The 22,731-nt window shown below is 37.1% G+C and overlaps 2 protein-coding genes and 1 pseudogene across 3 annotated transcripts; all 3 read left to right on the top strand.

The window, feature by feature from the left end:
• The first annotated feature begins 1,334 nt into the window (after window positions 1-1,334).
• Window positions 1,335-9,443, top strand: LOC120152279 (annotated as a pseudogene).
• A 1,133-nt stretch (window positions 9,444-10,576) lies between these two features.
• LOC120152453 (BTB/POZ domain-containing protein At3g50780-like) lies at window positions 10,577-14,082 on the top strand. 2 transcript variants are annotated; one of them, XM_039164673.1, is made up of 3 exons: window positions 10,577-12,169; window positions 12,820-13,816; window positions 13,851-14,082. In XM_039164673.1, the coding sequence occupies exons 1-2, from the start codon at window positions 11,531-11,533 to the stop codon at window positions 13,774-13,776; spliced, it is 1,596 nt and encodes a 531-aa protein (XP_039020604.1). In that variant the 5' UTR covers window positions 10,577-11,530; the 3' UTR covers window positions 13,777-13,816; window positions 13,851-14,082. The 2 variants fall into 2 exon arrangements, with proteins under 2 accessions (XP_039020604.1, XP_039020603.1); XM_039164672.1 differs by having other exon boundaries at window positions 12,820-14,082.
• A 1,005-nt stretch (window positions 14,083-15,087) lies between these two features.
• On the top strand, window positions 15,088-15,513 carry LOC120152374. The gene has a single exon (XM_039164600.1). The coding sequence runs from the start codon at window positions 15,088-15,090 to the stop codon at window positions 15,511-15,513; it is 426 nt and encodes a 141-aa protein (XP_039020531.1).
• The last annotated feature ends 7,218 nt before the right edge of the window (window positions 15,514-22,731 follow it).

The following is a 22,731-nucleotide window of genomic DNA, read 5'->3' as shown; positions in this document are numbered from 1 at the left end:
TACTAATACTTGGCTACTTGCAATGCAACCACTGCTAATAAATCAAATCCCCAAAGGCCCTTCTCTCACCTTCCACCAACAAGCCCCCTTTCAGTTTTCAGATCAAAAGCTAACCAATCCCATACCCTGCTCTTTTAACATTTCGATCCTCACACGTAACCAAAGTACAAAAACAGAAGCACAAACACTTTAAAAAACAGCCCAAAAATAGACAAAGTCACAAAACCCAGTTTGTTTTTGGTCTTTCCTATTCGTTTCCAACTCACTTAAAAAAAGAGTCACATATTCACACGCGATCTTTGAATTTCCCTTTTTCAAATCAGTTTTTTTTCCTTCCCAATTTTGGCCACGGGGGACATATATGCCCATTTCCCCATATCACACAAGTCATGAGCCAATCTATCGATTAACCCCCCACACCTAAAAACACCCAAACCCCAAAGCAAACATTGGGTCATCTTCCTTTTTAAAACTCTTTATTTGGAAATGGAAGGTAAAGGAAATTACATGTTATATGCTAATATCATGTACGTTACTTTTTGCAGTCAATTTCTAATTCTATGGTTCTTCTGTGACCTAGCTGCTCTCTGCTTTGTGCTATTTTTTTTTGTATGCCATTAATATATTTGTTACTATATGTTGCCCCTTCCCCTAAAAGGAACCTGTTAACTTAATGTAATGTTTTCCCCTTGAATGTTTAGCCAAAAAAAATCATATGTTATATGATTCGGAGATTGTACATCTTTCTTTACTTCTATGATCTGCAATTTGGACCCATCTACACCATGTTATCACACCGGTTTGGGGATTATGTGGTTATTTACATTAATGAGTTTGATTGAAAAAAGTTATTTTTTTTCTTTCTTTTTTTATTTATAAAAAAGGAACTTCTTTTGGGGTTATTATTGTTGTTGCAAGATTAATGAATGACGTGTTTTGTTCATATGTTAGGGTTCTGTGAGAATTCTGTTTCTGGGTCTTGTTAGTTTGGGGTTTTGGCTTAACGATCTTTGGAGATTTTGGTTTTGAGGTGGTTTTTAAGATCTGGGTCTACCATGGTACTGTTTCTTTGGATAAATAGCATTAGGTTTTTCAGGAACCCTGTACTTGCTAAAAGAACCTAAAGGGGCTCTTATTTTTGCTAATTAACACGCAATATATTCTAAATAAATTCCTTCGAGTACATGGAAAGTTTATTTTTAATATATATTTTTCTTTTCTGATTTGCTTATTATATTGCAGCAAATGTTTGTAATTTCTTTCATTTTAAATAATGATTGATGATAATCAAGAGTGCTGGTTTATTTTATAAATGGGATGCACAGTTATGATTACAATTCTGCTCAAGTAAATTTTAACTATCAATTCTGTACTTAAACCAGGATGTTTTAGAAATGTATAAATTGCTATTCAATGTGAAGTTAAATGAATTTTAATGCTGGCAAAAAGGCCTTCAGCTTTAGCATTTTTTTCCTGGAAGCTGTTATGTCCTTTAAAGTACCTATCTTGATGCTTAGGAAGGACTTCTCCATGATTTTTATTCCAGTTTCCGTTATATATCCTTGGACAATGTTTCTTTTGCATCATCTGACTATAGTATGGTCTGAGCTTTGTTTGGACAGGAAATTGACTTTGGGGACCAATTGATGTTCATATGCATTGCACATTATACCGCTATAGAGATTTCGGTTTGAATCATGAAAGTGGCCCCTTCTTCTGGTGTTGTTGCGGGCTCTGAGTGCGCTCAACCGAGTTCAGGAACAACTTGCGAGGGAGAAACTAATTGCTTGGAACGTAGGAAACAAGTTCAAGAATCGGATGGTAGGATGGATGACTTATTGTCAAATGTGGTCAGAAATCCAGCTGGAAGACAGGATGCAGACCAAGGCACAAGGGATCATTTGCCAATTTCTGGAGATTGCCATAGTGGATCTTCAGATAATGATTGTCAAGCAGAGCGCCAAAGATTATCTTGTGAATCACATGATTACGAAGAAGTTTCAAATGTGCAGAATTGTTGCACTGGACCTGATTTGGCCTCTCAAAACTCTCATTTAATTATTGACACCATTGAAAGTGAATTGCCAAGCAACAACAAGGAGGCAGAGTTGTCTCCGTCAGAGTCCAAGTGGTTAGATCGTGATGAATCTGTGGCATTGTGGGTCAAGGTAGGATTTCTTGTTTTAGTCGTGAAACAACATATCTCTTATCCAATGATTTTGGTTTTGATTCACATTACTGATGCCATGGTTTTTTGGATGTGTTCTCATATTATGCCTTATGTTTATTTTCTCGGATTATCTGCATTTGTGTACTCATTATCTGTTTATGCTCTTAAATTCCCTTTATATTGCCGTCTGAATATTTTTCTAAATGAAAATCCTTTTTCTACTGTTCTCTATTTTTATTTTTCTCAAAAAATAAATATTGTTTTTATTAATTACTTAATTTCCTAGTCGATAAATATACGTGCAGCATGTATCTCATGTTGATACTCATCTGTTTTTCCAAATATAGTGGAGAGGAAAATGGCAGGCTGGCATCAAATGTGCAAGGGCAGACTGGCCATTATCAACTTTAAAAGCAAAACCAACTCATGATCGGAAGCAGTATTTTGTGATATATTTTCCTCACACCAGGAATTATTCTTGGGCAGACATGCTACTTGTTCGATCTATTAACGAATTCCCTCAGCCAATTGCATATAGGAATCATAAAGTTGGACTAAAAATGGTTAGAGATTTGTCTGTTGCAAGACGGTACATAATGCAAAAGTTAGCTGTTGGTTTGCTCAATATAATTGATCAGTTTCATTGTGAGGTACTGTTTTTTTTCTTCTTTCTAATCCTTTTTTATTTGGTATATTACTCAATTTGTCGGCGCCTTTCTTACCAGAGTTTTATTTCTACATGTGTAGGCTTTGATAGAGACAGCACGTAATGTGATTGTCTGGAAGGAATTCGCCATGGAGGCTTCACGCTGCATTGGTTATTCTGATCTTGGAAATATGCTTTTGAAACTTCATCATGTAAATTCTTCACTTGACATATTTAGATGTATGAAACTTTGCCAGCATGAAATCATGGACCCACCAAATAATAGCATGTAATGTGGGTGATTTGCCATGCTTGGATACTTTTCAATAAATGATAATAAGATCGGAGGCTTTAGGAACATGAACAGCAAAGATTTGTGCTTGGTCTTCCCTACTACATTTGTGCTCTTAATTTAATTTAATATATTTACACTTTATTAGAAACTCATCAAAATACCTGTTCTTTTACCTTTTATTAGACTTTTATTTGTTACTATGAGATTATATCCCTAGGGGATATAAATGGTCACTAATCCCTAATTGTAGAGTTCATGAGACACCCTGCTGTCCACCGTTGCATTTTAATTAATCCATCTCTATCATCTCTGTCAACACATGCGTTAAAGATATAAGTAATAGCATTTCTCGGTTGCAGATGATATTGCAGCACTACATAAATGCTGACTGGCTTCAGGAGTCTTATCACTCATGGGTGCAGCAATGTCAGAATGCACATAGTGCTGAATCCATTGAATTGCTAAAGGAGGTATGTCTTTTTCTACGGTTGGGCATTTATGTTAAATTCCAGTGTATATTTAAATAGAATGTGATAAAAAATTATGATTCTCAAATGACGACCTCAAGTGCAATTTCTATAATCTAATATTAACTGCCAAACCACCCTCTGCATCCCAGAAAGGGTTTTTATAATAGCAGTGACATTCCATCAAGGCAAACAAGGGACCGTGCATCAGTTGCATCTATTTATTATTGCTGGAATTGTTTCCCCTTCGACATAAAACTAATATTTTTCCCGTTGTCTTTGATTCAGGAATTGTTTGATTCTATTCTATGGAATGATGTTAGGTCTCTTGGGGATGCACCAGTGCAATCCACACTTGGTTCTGAATGGAAAACATGGAAGCATGAAGTTATGAAATGGTTCTCAACATCTCACCCTGTATCTACTGCTGGGGCTATTGATTGTCAGAACAATGATGACCCCTCAAACAAAAATCTTCAAGTTAGCAGGAAGAGGCCCAAGCTTGAAATCCGCCGTGCAGAGACACATGTCTCCCAAATGCAAAGCAATGGTTCCAATCAAACTATGACTGTTGAAATTGACTCTGGTTTTTTCAGTATCCAGGATGCTGTAGATGTCAATATGCCAACACTAGGAGTTTGTAAAAGGAAGAAGAGAGGAAGCAAACCACACCAATGGATGCATCAAATAATCTGACCGACAGTTGGGACAATATTGTGGTTGAATCAAGGCATTCTGAGCCCATCCACACCTACAGTGTTGAAAAAACACAAGCAAGTGTTGAGGTTAATAGCACCTCAGCTCTGCATATTCAGCCAAAAGAGTTGGCATTATTGTCCCTGAATCAAGCAGTTGCTAAGAAATCCATAGATAATGCGACTAAAAATCAGCAGTGCATAGCATTTATAGAGTCAAAGGGAAGGCAGTGTGTGAGGTGGGCAAATGAAGGGGATGTTTATTGTTGTGTACATTTGGCCTCTCGTTTTGCAAGTAGCTCAGGAAAAGCAGAAATGACTCCTCCTGTTGATACACCAATGTGTGAAGGTACCACTGTGCTTGGCACTAGATGCAAGCATAGGTCGCTCTATGGCTCTTCATTCTGCAAGAAACACAGACCCAAAATTAATGCAAATGATGTCCCGCATTCTCCAGAGAACACACTAAAAAGGAAGCATGGGGAGATCATTCCCAGTTCTGAGGCCACATATTGTACAGATATTGTTTCAATGGGAGAAAGTGAAAGTCCCCTGAAAGTGGAGCCAGTGTCGGTAATTGGGAGTGATGCATTCCATGGAAGACTCAGTTTAATTGAGAAGCCTGAACATTCAGGTAAAAATCATGATAGCACTGAATTACTGCATTGCATAGGCTTATTTTCCAATGGTGGTTTTGATCCCTGTCATGAAAGTCCTAAACGGAATTCGTTATACTGTGATAAGCACCTTCCCAGTTGGCTCAAGCGTGCTCGGAATGGTAAGAGCAGGATAGTATCCAAAGAAGTGTTTCTAGATATTTTGAAGGACTGTTATTCACTAGAGCAAAAAATGCATTTACATAAAGCATGTGAACTTTTCTACAAGCTCTTTAAAAGTATTTTATCTCTAAGAAACCCAGTTCCTGTGAAAGTCCAGCTTGAATGGGCCCTTTCTGAAGCTTCAAAGGATTTTAGAGTTGGAGAAATTTTGATGAAATTGGTTTACAATGAAAAGGAGCGACTCCAAATGTTATGGGGCTTCACTGACAATAAAGGTGCACCTTTGTCCTCCGTTGAGGAAAAACCAGTTTCCTTGCCGTTGGCTGTTAATGATAGCTTTGATGATGACAGGGCTATTAAGTGTAAAATTTGTTCAGTGGAATTTTCTGATGACCAGCAGCTCAGCACACACTGGATGGAGAATCACAAAAAGGAAGCACAATGGTTTTTTAGAGGTTATGCGTGTGCAATCTGCCTGGATTCATTTACTAACAAAAAGGTTTTAGAATCCCATGTTCAGGAGAGACACCATGTGCAATTTGTTGAACACTGCATGCTTTTCCGATGCATTCCCTGTGGCAGCCATTTTGGCAACACTGATGATTTATGGTTGCATGTGCAATCAGCTCATCCTGTTGATTTTAGACCGTCAAAGATTGCTCAACAGCATGATCAATCTGCGGGTGAGGAATATCCACAGAAACTTGAGCTTGGCAACTCAGTTTCTTTGGATAATAATTCAGAGATTGTCAGCAGTTTCCAAAAGTTTATTTGCAGGTTTTGTGGCTTGAAATTTGATTTGCTGCCTGATCTTGGCCGCCATCACCAGGCTGCTCACATGGGATCATGTTTAGTTAGCTCCCGGGCCCCTAAGAAAGGGGTGCATTATTTTGTATATAAACTAAAATCTGGGAGACTTAGTCGTCCTAGATTTAAGAAAGGTCTGGGGGCAGTGTCATACAGAATCAGAAACAGGGCAACTGCCACTATGAAGAAACGCTTGCAGGCATCAAAGTTGATTGACACTGACACCAATAGTGTAGACCCTGATGTAACAGACACTGCGAGTCTTGGTAGATTAGTGGAATTCCAGTGTTATTCCCTTGCAAAAATTTTATTTTCTGAAATTCATAAAACAATAGAACGACCTAATAACTTGGACATTTTTTATATTGCTCGCTCTTCTTGTTGCAAGGAGAGCCTCAAAACATCATTGGAGAAGAAGTATGGAACATTACCAGAATGTGTGTATCTTAAAGCAGCCAGGCTTTGTAGTGAGCATAACATTCAAGTCGAATGGCACAAAGATGATTTTACATGTTTAAATGGATGTAAAGCTGTCAAGGACCCAGATTTTCTGTCCCCGTTAATGCCCCTTCCTAACGGTTTTGAAAGCCACCAATCAGCAGATTCTTTGGATCGTGTGGATGAGTGGGAACTGGATGAGGGCCACTGTATCATTGATTCGCAACATTTAAGACAACTGCCCATGCAGAAAGCCCGTGTCTTGTGTCATGATATAAGTTTTGGGAAGGAATCGGTTCCAGTAGCTTGTGTAGTGGATGAAGGTGTTTGTAATTCCCTTAACATCTGTGGTGATGACTCCAATGACCAAAATGCTGTATCATCCATGCCATGGGAAAGCTTTACTTATGTTCCAAAATCTTTGCTCAATCAATTCCTTCAACTTGATCCCAAGGTACCTTCGTGTTTGTATTATTACATCCTTTTTTCTCTATTTCCACTTCATTTAGACTCCTTAGAATTATGCCAATGGACTTTACTTCATTGCATGGAACAATGACTTTAGCACCATAAGTTCTTTAGATTCTTGATAATTCCCTTAACTGGAGATTTCTGGGTTTTGTTTGATATTACTATCCAATGCAGTTATTAGGGCAAGAACAGACATCATCCTTTTTTCATGGCTTGCATCTCACCCTTTACATGACGGAGTGCATTTTTAATTGCTTTGATAGGTTTTATTCGTGTGGTTTTTTCCTTCTAATTATTGCATATCTTTTCAGAGTTTACAACTTGGATGCACCTGTTCCAATTCAACATGCTGTCCTGAGGCATGTGATCATGTATATCTCTTTGATAATGATTATGAAGATGCAAGAGACATACATGGGAAACCCATGCGTGGTAGATTTCCATATGATGACAAAGGTCGGATTATCTTGGAGGTACTTTAATTCTTGTTGTCAGCCATTACTATTTTCACTGTAAAGCATCATAGTTTTGCTTGCTTATATTGCTTCTCAAATCACTTATAAAAGAGCATGTGCCATTATTTGCTTGAAGACTCTTTTTAGAACAGTTTTTCAGATACTTTTATTGTCTGTTTTGCTCGGTCTGCAGTGAGTAGTTTATAATGTTTGTAAATGAGTGTGTTATCAATCTGATTTGATACTCAAAAGCTTATCTAAGCTTGAGGTTCCATGTTAGAGCTCCAGAAATGTCAGAGGTGTGAGCGTTCAATGTCAAATGGTTAAGAGTTATCTTTGAACATATATTGTCTTATACTTATCCTAGATTAATCTGAAAAAAGAGCTTGAATTCACTACATTATACTGTAAAAAACCTTTTTAGACAAGTATATGCGACCGCTTAGACTAGTTGGCATATTTACCCCTCTTTTGATTTCGATTTATATTCTGTGATTAAACCCTTTTGAAACTGTGCAGGAGGGTTACCTTGTCTATGAATGCAATCACATGTGTAGCTGCAATAGAGCATGTCCAAATAGGGTTTTGCAAAACGGAGTACAAGTGAAATTGGAAGTCTTCAAAACAGAGAATAAGGTAATGATTTCAAATTTTGGTTTTATTCTAATGCTTTGTTTTTCTACTTTTCTTCATGTTGATCTTCAGGGCTGGGGAGTCCGAGCTGGTGAACTGATCTTGAGTGGCACATTTGTGTGTGAGTACGTTGGTGAGATTCTAGATGAGCAGGAGGCAAATAATAGGCGCATCAGGTTTCACCTCTTGATTTATGAAGATTCTTTTTCAATTTATTCTTGCTTTGATGTTTTTTACTGAATGGGCTATATGATCAAATTTCAGTTACGATAGAGAGGGTTACAACTACATGTATAATGTTGATTTTCATATCAATGATATGAGCAGATTGATTGAAGGACAGATCCAATATGTTATTGATGCTACTAAATATGGAAATGTTTCTCGGTTCATCAATCATAGGTAAGTACACATGCTATGCATCACGTATCAAAATGCTTTTCCTTATTATTCTGATATTTTCTAAATTGTAGCTTGACCATAATAATTGTGAACGATTCAATGGTTTTTGAATATATTGACCATTTTTCATTGTGAATACGACTACTCTTGACAACTTCTTTGTCTAATTTCCTTTAAATTCTCCCAGTTGCTCGCCTAATCTTGTGAATCATCAAGTTCTTGTTGACAGCATGGATTGTGAGCGTGCTCACATTGGGCTCTATGCCGGTCAAGATGTAAGCAATTCTCAACATCATAAAGTCAAATGTGATGCCTATGAAATCTTGGATGATCTAAGTTCAAAAATGTTATGCAAAAGCAATAAGATTTCGAATATGCATCTCTCAACTTATTTCTTCAACCAAGATGTTGTAGGACTGATATTTTAATTTTTTATGGATAATTGTAGTCATGTAAGCCTCTTGTCATTGAAAAAGAAAATGAACTTTTAAAAAATTGTCAGTTTCATTTTTCTCAAGTGCTTTACATGTATTGATTCCTGCCATCTTTTCATTTTACATTTTTGCAGATAGCTATGGGTGAAGAGCTGACTTTTGACTATCATTATGAACTGCTGCGTGGGCAAGAACGTCCATGTCAATGTGGAGCTTCTGCCTGTCGGGGCCGCCTTTACTAAACTATCAATGAAACGAAGGGCTCTCCATGCCCATCTAAACTTTGCCTTTCTAGTTCCCAAATCAGGATACATGGCACTAACATAGGATCGCTACCTCCAATTCAGTCACAGGACTAAATCTGGCATTTATTCTTGCATTAAGGCAGCTGATTAATTGCCAAATCACGATTGTTGGCAATTGAGTTATGGAGGCTCCAGACAACATGCAACTTAAAACTTTTGTCATGGAACCTATGCAATTTCTTCTTTCTAAATGAGCTTCAAGAAAACAGGCGAAAACATGCAGTGTCTTTTATGAATTCTTTTTTCAAGTTCCGCTTCTTTCCCCGAGTGCTGAAATCAGGCAAAAACAGTAGGTTTTTTTCTCCGCATTGTATCAAGTTCTTAGGTTGAAAGCTTAGCCTAGGAATATTAGAAAGCAGTTCTTTCTGATGTATGAATTGCCTCTTTTGGTAGCTGTGCATCAGCCTTAATAGTGACACTGGTTTGTTCTCTCCATTGTAATGTTCGAGCAGTTCAACAATTTGTTCCTTTATTTCATTCAGGTTATTTCGATACTCAGATAAGAACATAAATACAGCTATTCTCTAATGTCATAATAGTTTACATGCATGAAAGCCAACTATGGCTCATCCAGGGTGTTATTTAGATCATTGCTTGGGATGGACTCAATGGATATCAAATTTATTTATTTTTTATTTATTAAGGAAAAGATTCTGAAAACAAAAATATGACAATGATACTTAAGATGTGACTAATCATCATACTTGTTATCTAAGATACAGTGTGCCAAACTATATAGAGATTAAAACAAGCAAATGACAGAATCAAGGTGATTAATGACATTCTCTAGATTATATTAGATTAGATTATAGAGACCATGATAGCATAAACATGGCACATGAGTTCAGCTCCACCAAGGACGACCCATCACATGGAAAAAATGATTCAGAGGAGCGGTGAAGTGGGCCAAATTTCCAGTTAGGGTCAGTCACGCCATCTTTGCAAATGGAACCACTGATGATGAGAGACCATCCTTTTTTTGTTTTTCTTTTCATCATTGCTAAAAACTCCATTATTGCCTTGCATCAGAACCTTTTAAAGAGAAAAAAAAAACAGTAAAATCGAGGAAAAACAAAAAGAACAAAATGCCAGGGGTGGAAAGGGGATGTCATGTCCCAACTCCAACCCGAAGTCAAAAGGATTTTGGAGAGTTGCTTTATTGTTTATTTTGGTGTTCTATGATCCATCACGCTTTTATTTTTACATTAAACAAATAAGTGATTTCTCGTTAAAATGCAAATGTAAATCGACACAAAATTAGGGAAATGTAAGTTGAAGACTTTTTTGGTGTTGGACCATCCATCATTTTCACCGTTACTTATTTGTCATTCCCAATCCCCAGCACTACCAAAGAGACGGTTGGTTTTTTAGCTTCGCATTCTTCATCGAATTTCCCATCACAATGACCTCACAAGTTCCCACGTTGAGTTGACAAACAATTTTCTTTTTTTTTTAAAGAAAAGAAAGCATCTATCTCATTAATTAGTCATTTCAATCAACTCGCACCAAGGCACAACTAGTCATGGAACCAACGTTCACTTCTATGCAGAACAAACAGCACCGGCAAATGAAAGCAACCCATAAATTATATGGGGTTTGGCAGTTCTCTCTCTTTCTTCTAAAATTAAAAGGTTGAAATTTGGGAAGAAATATTATTAAAAAAAAGGAAACTTGTTTGATTTCAAAGCAAGTGTTTTCTGCACAAAAGAAAGAACATTTAGGGTGGCAACTGGCAAAGCCATTCAAAAAGTGAGAAACAGTGTTATTGAACGTAACCAAAGCGCATCAAGTTGGTTATTTTTCTTTAGTTTACTTTTACTTTAGCTGTTGTGTTTTCATTTTTTTATACAAAATATCATTAGTAAGTGGCACTTTACTCATCATTCTGCTCTGGGGGAAGTATGAGTTGAACCGGGTCCTTTGATGCTCGACACACCAGAGCACTTTTACTCGATCATTTTAGGCTCCCACGGGCTTAGAAATAACCGACAAGAAATGGGTTTTCAGGGCAGATTCCAGATTCCACATTAACACCGGTCTTTCTTCAGCTGAGGGTTGAGTGTTTGCAAGTTTTCAAGATTCTCTTTGTTGGGTATTGAAAAATGGTACTCTTTTGTTACGCTTGTTTCTCATTTTTATAATTAAGAAGAGTTTTCAAGTTTCTTTCTTAATCCCCCCTTTTTTCTATCTCTATAGTGATAGGAGAATCTGTAAAGTTTTAACTTTTTTTCCGGGGATTTGTCGTTGTATGTTGCCGATAGAATTAGTGTCTTGAAGAAACTTTAGCCTGGCTTAATTTGGATCGCTATTTAAATTTGTTTTCTCTTAGGAAGCTGCAAGTTAGGGAGCTTTTAATTTGTGTTAGTTTTATTCCAAATAAAATCCCATTTTTCTGTTTTGGGCTGGTTTGTATAATCTTTTCTGGCAGGGAGAGAGCTTAACCGGTTACTGTATAGAAATCTTTTAGCTGCTTTAACTTTAAGGGGGTTTCTGCTCAACTTTCTTACAATAATGCATTGAATTCTGACTAAAAATGGCTGAAATTGGAGTTAGAAAGGTAGAAGAGCAAGGCCAAACCAAGATTAGAAATGTTCCAATTGCTGTAACCCCTGAAGGTTTTTGGTGTTGTCCCGCTCCTGTTGTGTTCCAAAAGACTCTCAAATCACAAAATGCTCCAAATAAACCCAAATCATCCTCACCACCGCTCAAGTCTAATGTTCAGAAGAAACAAATCCCACTTACCGAGAAGAAACCAGCGATTACCCCGATAAGATCTGCATCTACCTCTGATGATCAAAGAAGTTTTACCCCAGATGATCCTGGTGTAGGTGCTCCAATATTTCCCAAGAGACCACCGATGCCTAAGGTAGAACATGTGCCTAGGAAGGTGGCAATTGAATTTGGTGAGCCAGGGACCAGTGATATGGAGGTGATTCTGCTTGGCAAACATGGGTATTGTGTTAAGTTGAGCGTCCACAAGAAAGTTTTTTTGGAGAATAGCAGTTTTTTCACTGAAAAACTTTCTCAACAAGAGCCTGGTTTGTTTTGCCTTGAAATTGATGACTGCAAGGATGCTGAAATCTACATCGAGACTGTTGGACTCATGTACTGCAAAGAAATGAAGCAACGATTAATCAAACAAAGTGTTTCACGTGTGCTCTACATTCTCAAGGTAGTTTGCACATTCATGCTACGGCCTTTTCATTTGAGGAGCCTAAATTTTTTATGTTTTGCATATACACACGCGCTAAGGACACCATCTGTAGTTTATTTCAAACTTAACAAATAATAATCTTAGATTGTTACTCAATCATGTTATCATATCTCTTTGAACTTCATAAATGCTAGTTAAGAGACATGAAGGCATGTCATTCTGCCTACATCTTGGTTGAAAAACGAACATTGTCTCTTCGTGCAAGTTTTTTGATATCATTTAGTTAGTTGTTCAGCTTGTATCATGCAACTTTTTCTTGCATCTGCAATACATTTTGTTATTTCTACTATACAATGTACTATAATTTCTGAATGAAGTTGGATCTGTTGGGCAATTAGCTATTTCATTACAAAATAAATTTTTGCATTCTCTTATATTTCGATCCCCAAATGATATTTGCTTGTTTATGCCGTGTAATATAATGTTTATTGAAAATTCACCTGAATGTTGATGCACATCCAACAATTTCTTTAGTCATAAACTCCGATACATGTAGCATGTAGTTGTAAAATGTCATGTTTTGCTTTACGTGATTGCAAAACCATCTTCTGTATTTTAAAATTTTTCATCCGTTTATGAAATTTTTTAGGTCATGAACTTCTTTGCAGGTCGCTGAGCTACTCGGCTTTAATTCATGCATACTTTCATGCTTGGAATACTTGGAAGCAGTTCCTTGGGTTGACAAAGAGGAAGAAGAAAAAGTGGTCTCTTCAGTTCTGCGGCTCCAGGGTGAAGGTATTGAGGTCACACCAGTATTAAAACGCATCTCTTCTGATGTGTCTAATTCCCCCAGAGACACAATTTTGCACATTATGGAACTTGTTCTCAAAAACAATGAGGAGAGAAGCCGGCGTGAAATGAAATCTATGGTATTGAAGCTTCTTAGAGAGAACAATAGTCTTCCAAGCTATGCTGATTCAGCCGACGTCGTCAACAAAACTGTTTATATATCATGTAGAAACTGCTTGGATTCACTCTTGTCTCTGTTCAAACAGGCAGCTGAACCAGAATCCATGGATACCAAAGAACCTGTGGTGAAGCAAATAGCTTTGGATGCTGATAATCTGTCATGGTTGCTTGAGATTTTGGCTGACAGGCAAGCAGCAGATGGATTTGCACGAATTTGGGCTACGCAGCAAGAGTTGGCAACACTGCATTCAAAGCTGCCCATTGTGTCCCGTTACCATGTTAGCAACATTACAGCTAGGCTATTTGTTGGAATTGGAAAAGGGGAGCTGCTACCAGTCAAAGACACTCGTCGACTGTTGTTCCAGACATGGTTGCAGCCTTTGATCAATGACTACAGCTGGTTGCAACATGGCTGCAGGTCATTTGATCGGAAAGTTGTGGAGGAAGGTATTGGTAGGACGATCCTCACATTGCCTTTAGAGGATCAGCAGAGCATTCTGCTTGCTTGGTTGGACAGCTTTCTGAAGGCTGGTGACAACTGCCCAAATCTCCAAAGGGCATTCGAGGTCTGGTGGCGAAGAACTTTCATTAGACCATACGCTGATGTCCAAGCCGAAGTGCTCCAATCAGACAACTCAATGACTTCGAAGCAGTAAATGAAAGAGATAACAATACAGGTAAACAAGACCATACGAAAATTAAGCGGAATATTTCTCCGGCACCAGAAATTGACATGGCAAGTCTCACGGATATGGCATGATTTCAGTTTAATCACTTCATGCTGACGTTTTCTGCTAGAACTTCAGCATGGAACTTTGGATTGACAAGTGCGGCTGATTTTTTAGATCCGTTGGTTCTCGGAATAAAATTTGGCTCTTAGGGTTGTGTTGTGCATTACTCTGGTGCAAATTTATGTTGAATTTCAGTTTATTTATATCTCAGTAGGGTCCAAGTTTTCATTAGAAAGATTGACAGTTTTCGTTGAGTTGCCGAACTGGATTGAACATATATGATAATGTAAAATTGATTGGTGAAAAGTGTTCTGAAGTTTATGCATGCCGATCAGCTACATCAAAATGGCAAACAATCGAGAATATCAGATTGCACTCGAATCGGCTGATAATACCAGGCTACGTATGTGCTGAAGACAGAGAAGAAAGCAAAAGCTTATCCAGAACTGACCCAAACCTTGAAATGGGGGTCCAATGGAGATTTCTAAAAACATCAATCAATGTGAAACGTAAAAGCAGTCAATTGAACTTTTCGTCTGTTTCTTTGGCATTGAATTTGCAATTAATAATGCCCCTGAACAAGACAAAGAACAAGACTCAGGACCACTCTCCCTCTCATCCACAAACACAGTAAGCACTGAATGTAAAGGACATAAAAACCAAAACAAAACCTTCATTTAGAGAATGATCATGGATTCGAAGAATCTATTTTTAAAACGTTAAAATAAACCAAACAAGCCTTTGATTTTATTTCTCTCTCACTCCCAAATCAAGAAAATGAAGAACACAGCCGAAAGTGACACTGCTTCCTATTCTTATCTGTTGCTGACAGTGAAACGCTTCGAGACTGATACGGGTTTATTTGGATTTTTTTTTTCAGCTTTAACCGATGGAATATCATATCCAAAGCCCTCTTTTTTATCTTCATTATTTTGTCCAGCAATATTGATTTTAACCAATTAAATTATGATTATCTTGGATTAAAATGGATTCGCATGGAACAATTAAGACCGTTAATTATTAGATAGGGTAAATTACAAATTTGGTAATTGAATTTTATTCTCTCTTCTATTTCACTCACTATACTTTTAATTTTTTAATTTTTTAATTGAACTTAATACATTGGATTTTTTGATCACCAGCCGTTTTTTCACTAACGATGTTATAGGGTTTAGAGAGTCTCCAAACTGCACGCGATGTTGTCAATGATGTGTTGAGTTTAGCAAATTAAATGAGATGGAGGCTCTCGGGTTCTTCTCCACCACCAAAAGACTGATGGGCACTGGCAACAAAAATCTGTGGACTAAACCAATTGAAGGGTTCTTTAAAATCAATGTGGATAGTGCCTTTTCGGCTCAAAACGAGGTTGTGGCGATAAGGGTTGTTGCTAGAGATCACCATGGAATGGTGATGGGCGGAAGCACACAAAAGTTGGAGGGTACTCACACAGCAGAGTCAACTGAAGCTAAAGCCTTCACGGAGGGCATTCGCATGGCGATTGAGAATGGGAGGGAGAACGTGATCATTGAAGGGGATGCTATCTCCATTGTGAATCGCTTAACTAATCAGAATGAAGACTTATCAATGCTAGGATTGTTGCGCAACGAGGCACATGCACTTTTAGAAAGTTCTTCGACTTTTAAGGTTCATTGCTTAAATTGAATTGCCAATCAAGTGGCTCACTCACTTGCACATTGGGCTTCATCGAGTATCAATCCTCATTTTTTTGTATTTGATGAACCAGAATATATTAAGAGCGATGTACTCTTTGATGCTATTGACATTTAAATGAAACTTTCTCATCCTTAAAAAAACAAAAACAAAAAAAAAACTAACGGCGTTATGACGTGATTTTTTATCAAAAAATCCAATGCATAAAGTTCAATGATTAAATTGAAAAAAATTAAAAGTATAGTGAGTGAAATAGGAGAGAGAGTAAAGTTTGATGATTAAATTTGTAAATTACCAATTAAAAAATAAATAAATAACCACTTAATAACGTCATTAGTGAAGATAGTTACCAAAAAACCTAATGTATTAAGTTTAATGAGAAAAATGAAAAGATTTAAAGTATAGTGAGTGAAATAGGAGAGAGAGTAAAATTCAATTATCAAATTTATAATTTACCCTATTAGATATTATATTGATGAAAGGAAGATTCAATGTTGAATAGAACTTTATTAACAAAGGCTCAATATGCTTACAATTAGCTCAAGTTTTAATACAAAGAAATGACAATAATTGCTTCCAAATTTTTTAAACCTAATTAATAAACTTGTTGAGCTAAGCAGCTTGTTAACTAACCAACTTGCTGAGTTGGCAAAATTGATGCTTTCAGAATATACTCAACATGTTCCCTGCTATTTCATTTCTTCAAAGGAGAAAACACCCAGCCTTTGTCTAAACACACCAAAGTAATCTCTAGTCAAAGCCTTGTTTAGTCCATCAGCTACATGATGCTCTGAAGGAACATAGTTCACATTCAACTCGTGAGCTCTCACCTTTTCTCAGACAAAGTGGACATCAAGCTCAACATACTTCGTTTGGAGTGGTACACCGAATTTGTACTCATAGTTATTGCGCTTGAGTAATCGCTCCAGTCAACCGGTTTGGCTTGAGCTTCAACTTTCATATCTTTAAGTAAAACATCTAGCCATGTCACATCCGAGGTTACATCCGTCAAGCTTTTGTATTCAACCTCAGTAGTGGACCTAGACACTATCTTCTGCTTCTTGGAACTCCACGTAACAAGACTACCCCCTAGATATACGTTGTTACCGGATATCGACCTTCTACCATCCATGTTTCCTCCCGAATCTGCATCCGCAAAAGTAACTAGATGTAAAGGATCCTCACTCGGGAAGAAGACTAGACCATAGTCAATAATTCCATTCATATATTGTAATACTCATTTCACAGCAGCTAAATGTTGCTCACATGAAGCATGCATGAACTGAGCAAGCTTATTCACGTTATATGTAATGTCAGGCCTAGTGTGATATGCATACAACAACGAACCAACCAAGTTTCGACACCCTTTTGCCTCACTCAAGATACTGTCAGTGTCTTTAGTGAGTTTGAGAGAAGCAATCATGGGCGTAGGCGTAGACTTAGCATTACTCATGTTTGCTTTAGCAAACAACTCCAACACATATTTCTTCTGATTAAGAAAGATTGCATTATATACCCGCTTCACTTCAATGCCAAGGAAAAAATGCAGTTGTCCAAGTTCTTTAAGAGATAATTTATTCCAAGCAACTCAACCACATTCTCAATTTCATTACATCGTCCACATAGACTAGAATATGTACATTACCTTCCCATCTTCAACCTTAGCAAACAAATAACTAACATCTTGTGAACTCTTAAACCCTATACCAACCATAAAACTTTTAAACTTTGCATACCAGTTGCGTGGGGCTTGTCGAAGCCCAAGGCTTTTTGAAGCTTGCAAACCAACACCGAACTGTTTGAAGATTCCTTCTTAAATCCATGTGGTTGTTGCATATAAATGTCCTCAAACAAATCTCGATTCAAAAACGCGTTGTTCACATCCACTTGTCTTAACTCCCATTTTTTACGAACTGCAAGAGCAAGCATAACATTTATAGTAGACAACTTAACAACATTATTGAAAGTGTCTTGAAAATCTTGACCAGGCATTTGAGAGAACCCCTTGGCCACAAGCCCAGTTTTGTATCGTTGAACGGTTTCATCAGCATTCTTCTTAATTTTGAATAACCATTTACAGTCTACTATAGTCCTTCTATCAAGTAACACGACTAACGTCCAAGTATTATTTTTTCACCGTGGCTTCATACTCTGCTAGGATAACTTTCTTCCATTTCTTGGACTAAAGGGCTTCATGTATCGAACTAGGTTTAATTTCCCCATCCTCATGCTCGATTGTATACAACTTTGGCTTAAATATCCCTCTTTTATTACGAGTGACCATGTGATAACCACTAGTTACAAGAGTTGTATCCACAAGATTTGCACATTCTTTCTCGACACCCATAGTAATACTCTTAGTGCAAGAGTTTTCACTATTAAACTGTTGAAAGTCAATGGTAGGCACTGAAAGCACAAAAAAGTTTGGGCTGCAGAAATTATCAACATTCGGTGCAACATTTGTTGAAATTAAGTAATGGGATAATTATACATTTAGTCCTTATACTTTATGATATTTATAAGATTAGTCCTTAAGCTTCAATTATAAATACCCTAACCCATTTAGCTTCAAAACCATCCCAAATCATTCTAGCATTCTCTCATTACTAGAGAATTTAGAGAGTTTCTTGAGAGTTGTTTTCTTCTTTTTAGCAAGAGAGAATTGTCATTGTTTTTCTCTTTGGTAGATCGAGAGAAGTTGTAATTCCTATTTTCTCATAATGAAATTCTTCTACCTTTGCCCGTGGTTTTTACCTTATATTATTTAGGGGGTTTTCACTTAAAATTTGTGTCTTATTTACTTCATTTTTATTTTCTCAAATTATCAGTTGCGATTTTTCTCTATTAGAGCCAGATTTAAGTGTTTAATATCTACTTATTGTCTTTATGGTTACCACCAAAAGGTGGATCCTCCAACATAAGAAAGTAAGAAGATATTACCCATGCTTTGAAGGTTCCAGAGAATTATTCACGATAGTGAAATAGTGAGAGCTATCCGTATTATAAGCTATGGTAACGAAATTTGATATTGAAAAATTCAATAGGAAAAATTTCTCATTGTGAAAATTGAAGATGAAGGTCATCCTGAGGAAAGACAGTTGTCTAGCAACTATCAATGAAAGGCCGATAGATTTAACAGATGATAACAAATGGATCGAAATAGAAGGAAATGTTATGGTAAACTTTCATATAGCATTAGCAGATGAAGTATTGTCAAGCATCGATGAGAATAAGACAGCTAAGGAGATATGAGATCATCCCACCAAACTGTACGAGGCCACATCATTGCACAATAAAATTTTCCTTAAGAGGAAATTGTACACTTTCCGGATGCTAGAATCTACTTCAGTGACGGAGCACTTAAACACACTGAACAATTTATTTTCTCAGCTTACATCCTTAAGATGCACAATAGGAGAACAAGAACGTGTTGAACTTGTACTTCAAAGTCTACCTGATTCGTATGATCAACTCATCATCAACTTGACAAATAATAATGTCACCAGTCTAGTCTTCGACGACGTTGCAGCTGTTGTTCTATAAGAAGAAAATCAGTGCAAGAACAATGAAGACAGACAAGTAAATCTACAACAAGCAGAAGCGTTAACAACGATGAGAGGGAGATCAATAGAACGTGGTCAAAACAGCTGTTATAAACATAGTAGATCAAAGTCGAGAAACAAGAAGAATTTAAAGTGCTACAACTGTGGAAAGAAAGGTCACTTGAAAAATGATTGTTGGAGTCTAAGTAAAAACTCCAATCTACAGTACAATACCACAAACACTTCAGATGATGGATATACTCTATATTGTGAAGCGTCAACCACCGTGGAAGGTAGAAAGAGATTTGCAGATATATGACTCATTGATTTAGGAGCAACATATCACATGACCTTAAGAAGAGAATGGTTCCATCATTATGAACCTATCTCAGGAGGATTTGTGTATAGTTGCAATGATCATGCCTTAGAGATCGTTGGCATGGGAACCATCAAATTGAAGATGTATGATGGAACAATTAAAGTTATTCGAGATGTGCGTCACGTGAAAGGCCTGAAGAAAAATTTATTATCCTATGGATTGTTGGATAATAATGCAAGCAAGATTGAAACACATAAAGGAATCATAAAGGTATTCCGTGGATCGCTTGTGGTGATGAAAGGAGAAAAGATAGCAACAAACTTGTACATATCGAAGGGAGAGACTTTGCTAGAAGCAGAAGCCTCTCTTGCCTCATGTAGTTCAGATTCTGCAATGCTATGGCATCAAAAACTTGGACACATGTCAGAACAAGGAATGAAAGTCCTTGTAGAGCAAAAGCTACTTCCAGGCTTAACAAAGGTATCACTTACCTTGTGTGAGCATTGTATAACAAGTAAGCATCACCGGTTGAAATTCAACACGTCAAATTCTAGAGGCAAAAGTGTTCTAGAATTGGTTCATTCTGACGTATGACAAGAACCAATTACATCCCTAGGCGGAGAAAAATACTTTGTCTCATTTATTGATGACTACTCTAGGAGATGTTGGGTGTACCCTATTAAGAAGAAGTCAGAAGTGTTTTCAACTTTCAAAAACTTCAAAGTGCGGGTGGAACTTGATTATGAAAATAAGATCAAGTGTTTCAGAACAGATAATGGAGGAGAATACACAATTGAAGAATTTGATGACTTTTGCATGAAAGAATGCATCAATAGACAGTTCACAGTGGCGAACACTCCTCAACAAAATGGAGTGGCAGAGCGAATGAACATAACCTTGTTAGAAAGAACAAGAGCAATGTTGAGGGATGCAGGCCTAGAAAAATCATTTTGGGCAGAATAAATCAATATCTTCTGTTATTTGGTGAATCGAGCTCCATCAACTGTAATATAGCTTAAGACACCAATGGAGATGTGGACTGGTAAACCAGCTGATTATTCAAACCTCCATGTATTTGGAAGTATCGTGTACGTGATGTACAACTCCCAATAAATTTCAAAGTTGGATCCAAAATCCATGAAATGCAAATTCTTGGGGTATGTTGATGGAGTAAAGGGGTATCGCTTGTGGGATCCTACTGCCCACAAAGTGATCATCAGCAGGGATGTTATCTTTGTAGAAGATAAGCTACAAAGAAAAGAAGACGATGATAGCTCTGAAAAGTCAGAGACTACACAAATACATGTGGAAAAGGAGTCTGAACAAGGAGATTCTTCTAAAGCAGAACCATCACATGATGAACAAGAATCAGAGAGTTCTAAAGCTCCAACAACTTATCAATCAGATCGTGTGAGAAGACGTCTCAATTGGCACTCAGATTATGTTATAGAATGAAATATTGCATACTGCCTTTTAACAGAGGACGGTAAGCCATCAACATACCAGTAGGTAATAAACAACTCAGATGCTTCACTGTGGATGATGGCGATGCAAGAAGAAATTAAATCCCTTCAAAAAAATAATACATGGGACTTTGTGCCACTATCACAAGGAAGGAAGCTAATTGGTAACAAATGGGTCTTCAAAATCAAGCGAAATGGTGACGATCAAGTTGAGAGATATTGTGCAAGACTGCTGGTCAAAGGATATGCTCAAAAAGAAGGTATTGATTTCAATGAAATATTTTCTCATGTGGTTCAACTAACAACAGCTCAAGTAGTCTTTACAATGTGTGCTACATTGAATTTACATCTAGAGCAGCTAGATGTTAAAACATCTTTTCTTCATGGAAATCTTGAAGAAGAGATTTATATGCTCCAGCCTGAAGGTTTTGAAGAAAAAGAAAAGAAGAACTTGGTTTGCAGGTTGAACGAATCTCTGTACGGTCTAAACCAGGCGCCGATGTGTTAGTATAAGAGATTTGATTTCTTCATTATGTGCCTATGATACAACAGACTTAACACAGAACCTTTTACTTATTTCAAGAGGTTTATTGATAACGATTTTGTTATATTGTTGTTGTATGTGGATGACATGTTGGTTGCAGGACCCAACAAAGATCATATTGAAGAATTGAAGGCACAACTGGCTAGGGAATTTGAAATAAAGAACTTGGGATCAACAAACAAAATTCTAGGGATGCAAATTCACCGAGACAGAAGTAATAGTAAGATTTGGCTTTCACAAAAGAATTACTTGAAGAATATCTTGTCACAATTCAACATGCAAGATTGTAAGCCAATTTCTACCCCTCTTTCTATTAACTTCAAATTATCCTCCAGTATGAGTCCCAACAGTGAAGAAGAGATGATGAAGATGTCTCGAGTACCGTATGCATCAGCAGTGGGAAGTTTAATGTTCTCTATGATATGCACAAGACCAGACATTGCACAAGAAGTGGGAGTGGTTAGTCGGTACATGGAGAATCCATGCAAAGAGCATTGGAATACAGTAAAGATGATCCTGAGATACATCAAAGGGACCTCAAATATTGCATTATATTACAGATGATCAAACTTACTAATCAATGGGTATGTAATTTCTGACTATGCAGGGGATTTGGATAAAAACAAATCTACTACAAGATATGTGTTCAAAATTGTTGGTGGAGCTGTAAGTTAGGTTTCAAAATTACAGTCAGTTGTGGCTACATCCACAACAGAGGCAGAATATGTAGCAGCTACACAAGCCAGTAATGAATCAATTTGGTTGAAGATGTTATTGGAGGAGCTTGGACATAATCAAGAGTATGTCTCTCTGTTTTGTAACAGTCAAAGCGTCTTGCATCTAGCAAGGAATCTAGCATTTCATTCAAGGAAAAAACACATACGAGTTCAATATCATTTCATTTCTGAAAAGGTGGAAGAAGAGACGATAGATATGCAGAAGATCCATACCAAAGACAATATATCAGATTTCATGACGAAGGCAATCAATGCTGATAAATTTACCTGGTGTCAATCCTCTTGTGGCCTATCAGAAACGTAAGCAACATGAAGGCAAAAGGTAGAAAGAATGGTGTGAAGATATGATTGTTCCAATCAAATCTTCAAGTGAGAGATTATTGAAAGTCAATGGTAGGCACCGAAAGCACAAAAAAGTTTGGGTTGCAGAAATTGTCAACATTCAGTGCAACATTTGTTGAAATTGGGTAATGGAATAATTACACATTTAGTCCTTGTACTTTAGGGTATTTACAAGATTAGTCTTTAAGCTTCAACTATAAATACCCTAACCCATTTAGCTTCAAAATCATCCCAAATCATTCTAGCTTTCTTTCGATACTAG

The sequence above is a fragment of the Hibiscus syriacus genome, unplaced genomic scaffold, assembly GCF_006381635.1.
Source record: "Hibiscus syriacus cultivar Baekdansim isolate YM2019G1 unplaced genomic scaffold, ASM638163v2 tig00111088_pilon, whole genome shotgun sequence".
Classification (NCBI taxonomy): domain Eukaryota; kingdom Viridiplantae; phylum Streptophyta; class Magnoliopsida; order Malvales; family Malvaceae; genus Hibiscus; species Hibiscus syriacus.
This window is presented reverse-complemented; position numbering and strand designations above follow the sequence as displayed.

Coding starts and splice junctions, on each gene's coding strand:
- LOC120152453 (XM_039164673.1), top strand. CDS start 11,531: ATGGCTGAAATTGGAGTTAGAAAGGTAGAAGAGCAAGGCCAAACCAAG. Junction 12,170..12,819: donor GTGTGCTCTACATTCTCAAG/GTAGTTTGCACA, acceptor ACTTCTTTGCAG/GTCGCTGAGCTACTCGGCTT.
- LOC120152374 (XM_039164600.1), top strand. CDS start 15,088: ATGGAGGCTCTCGGGTTCTTCTCCACCACCAAAAGACTGATGGGCACT.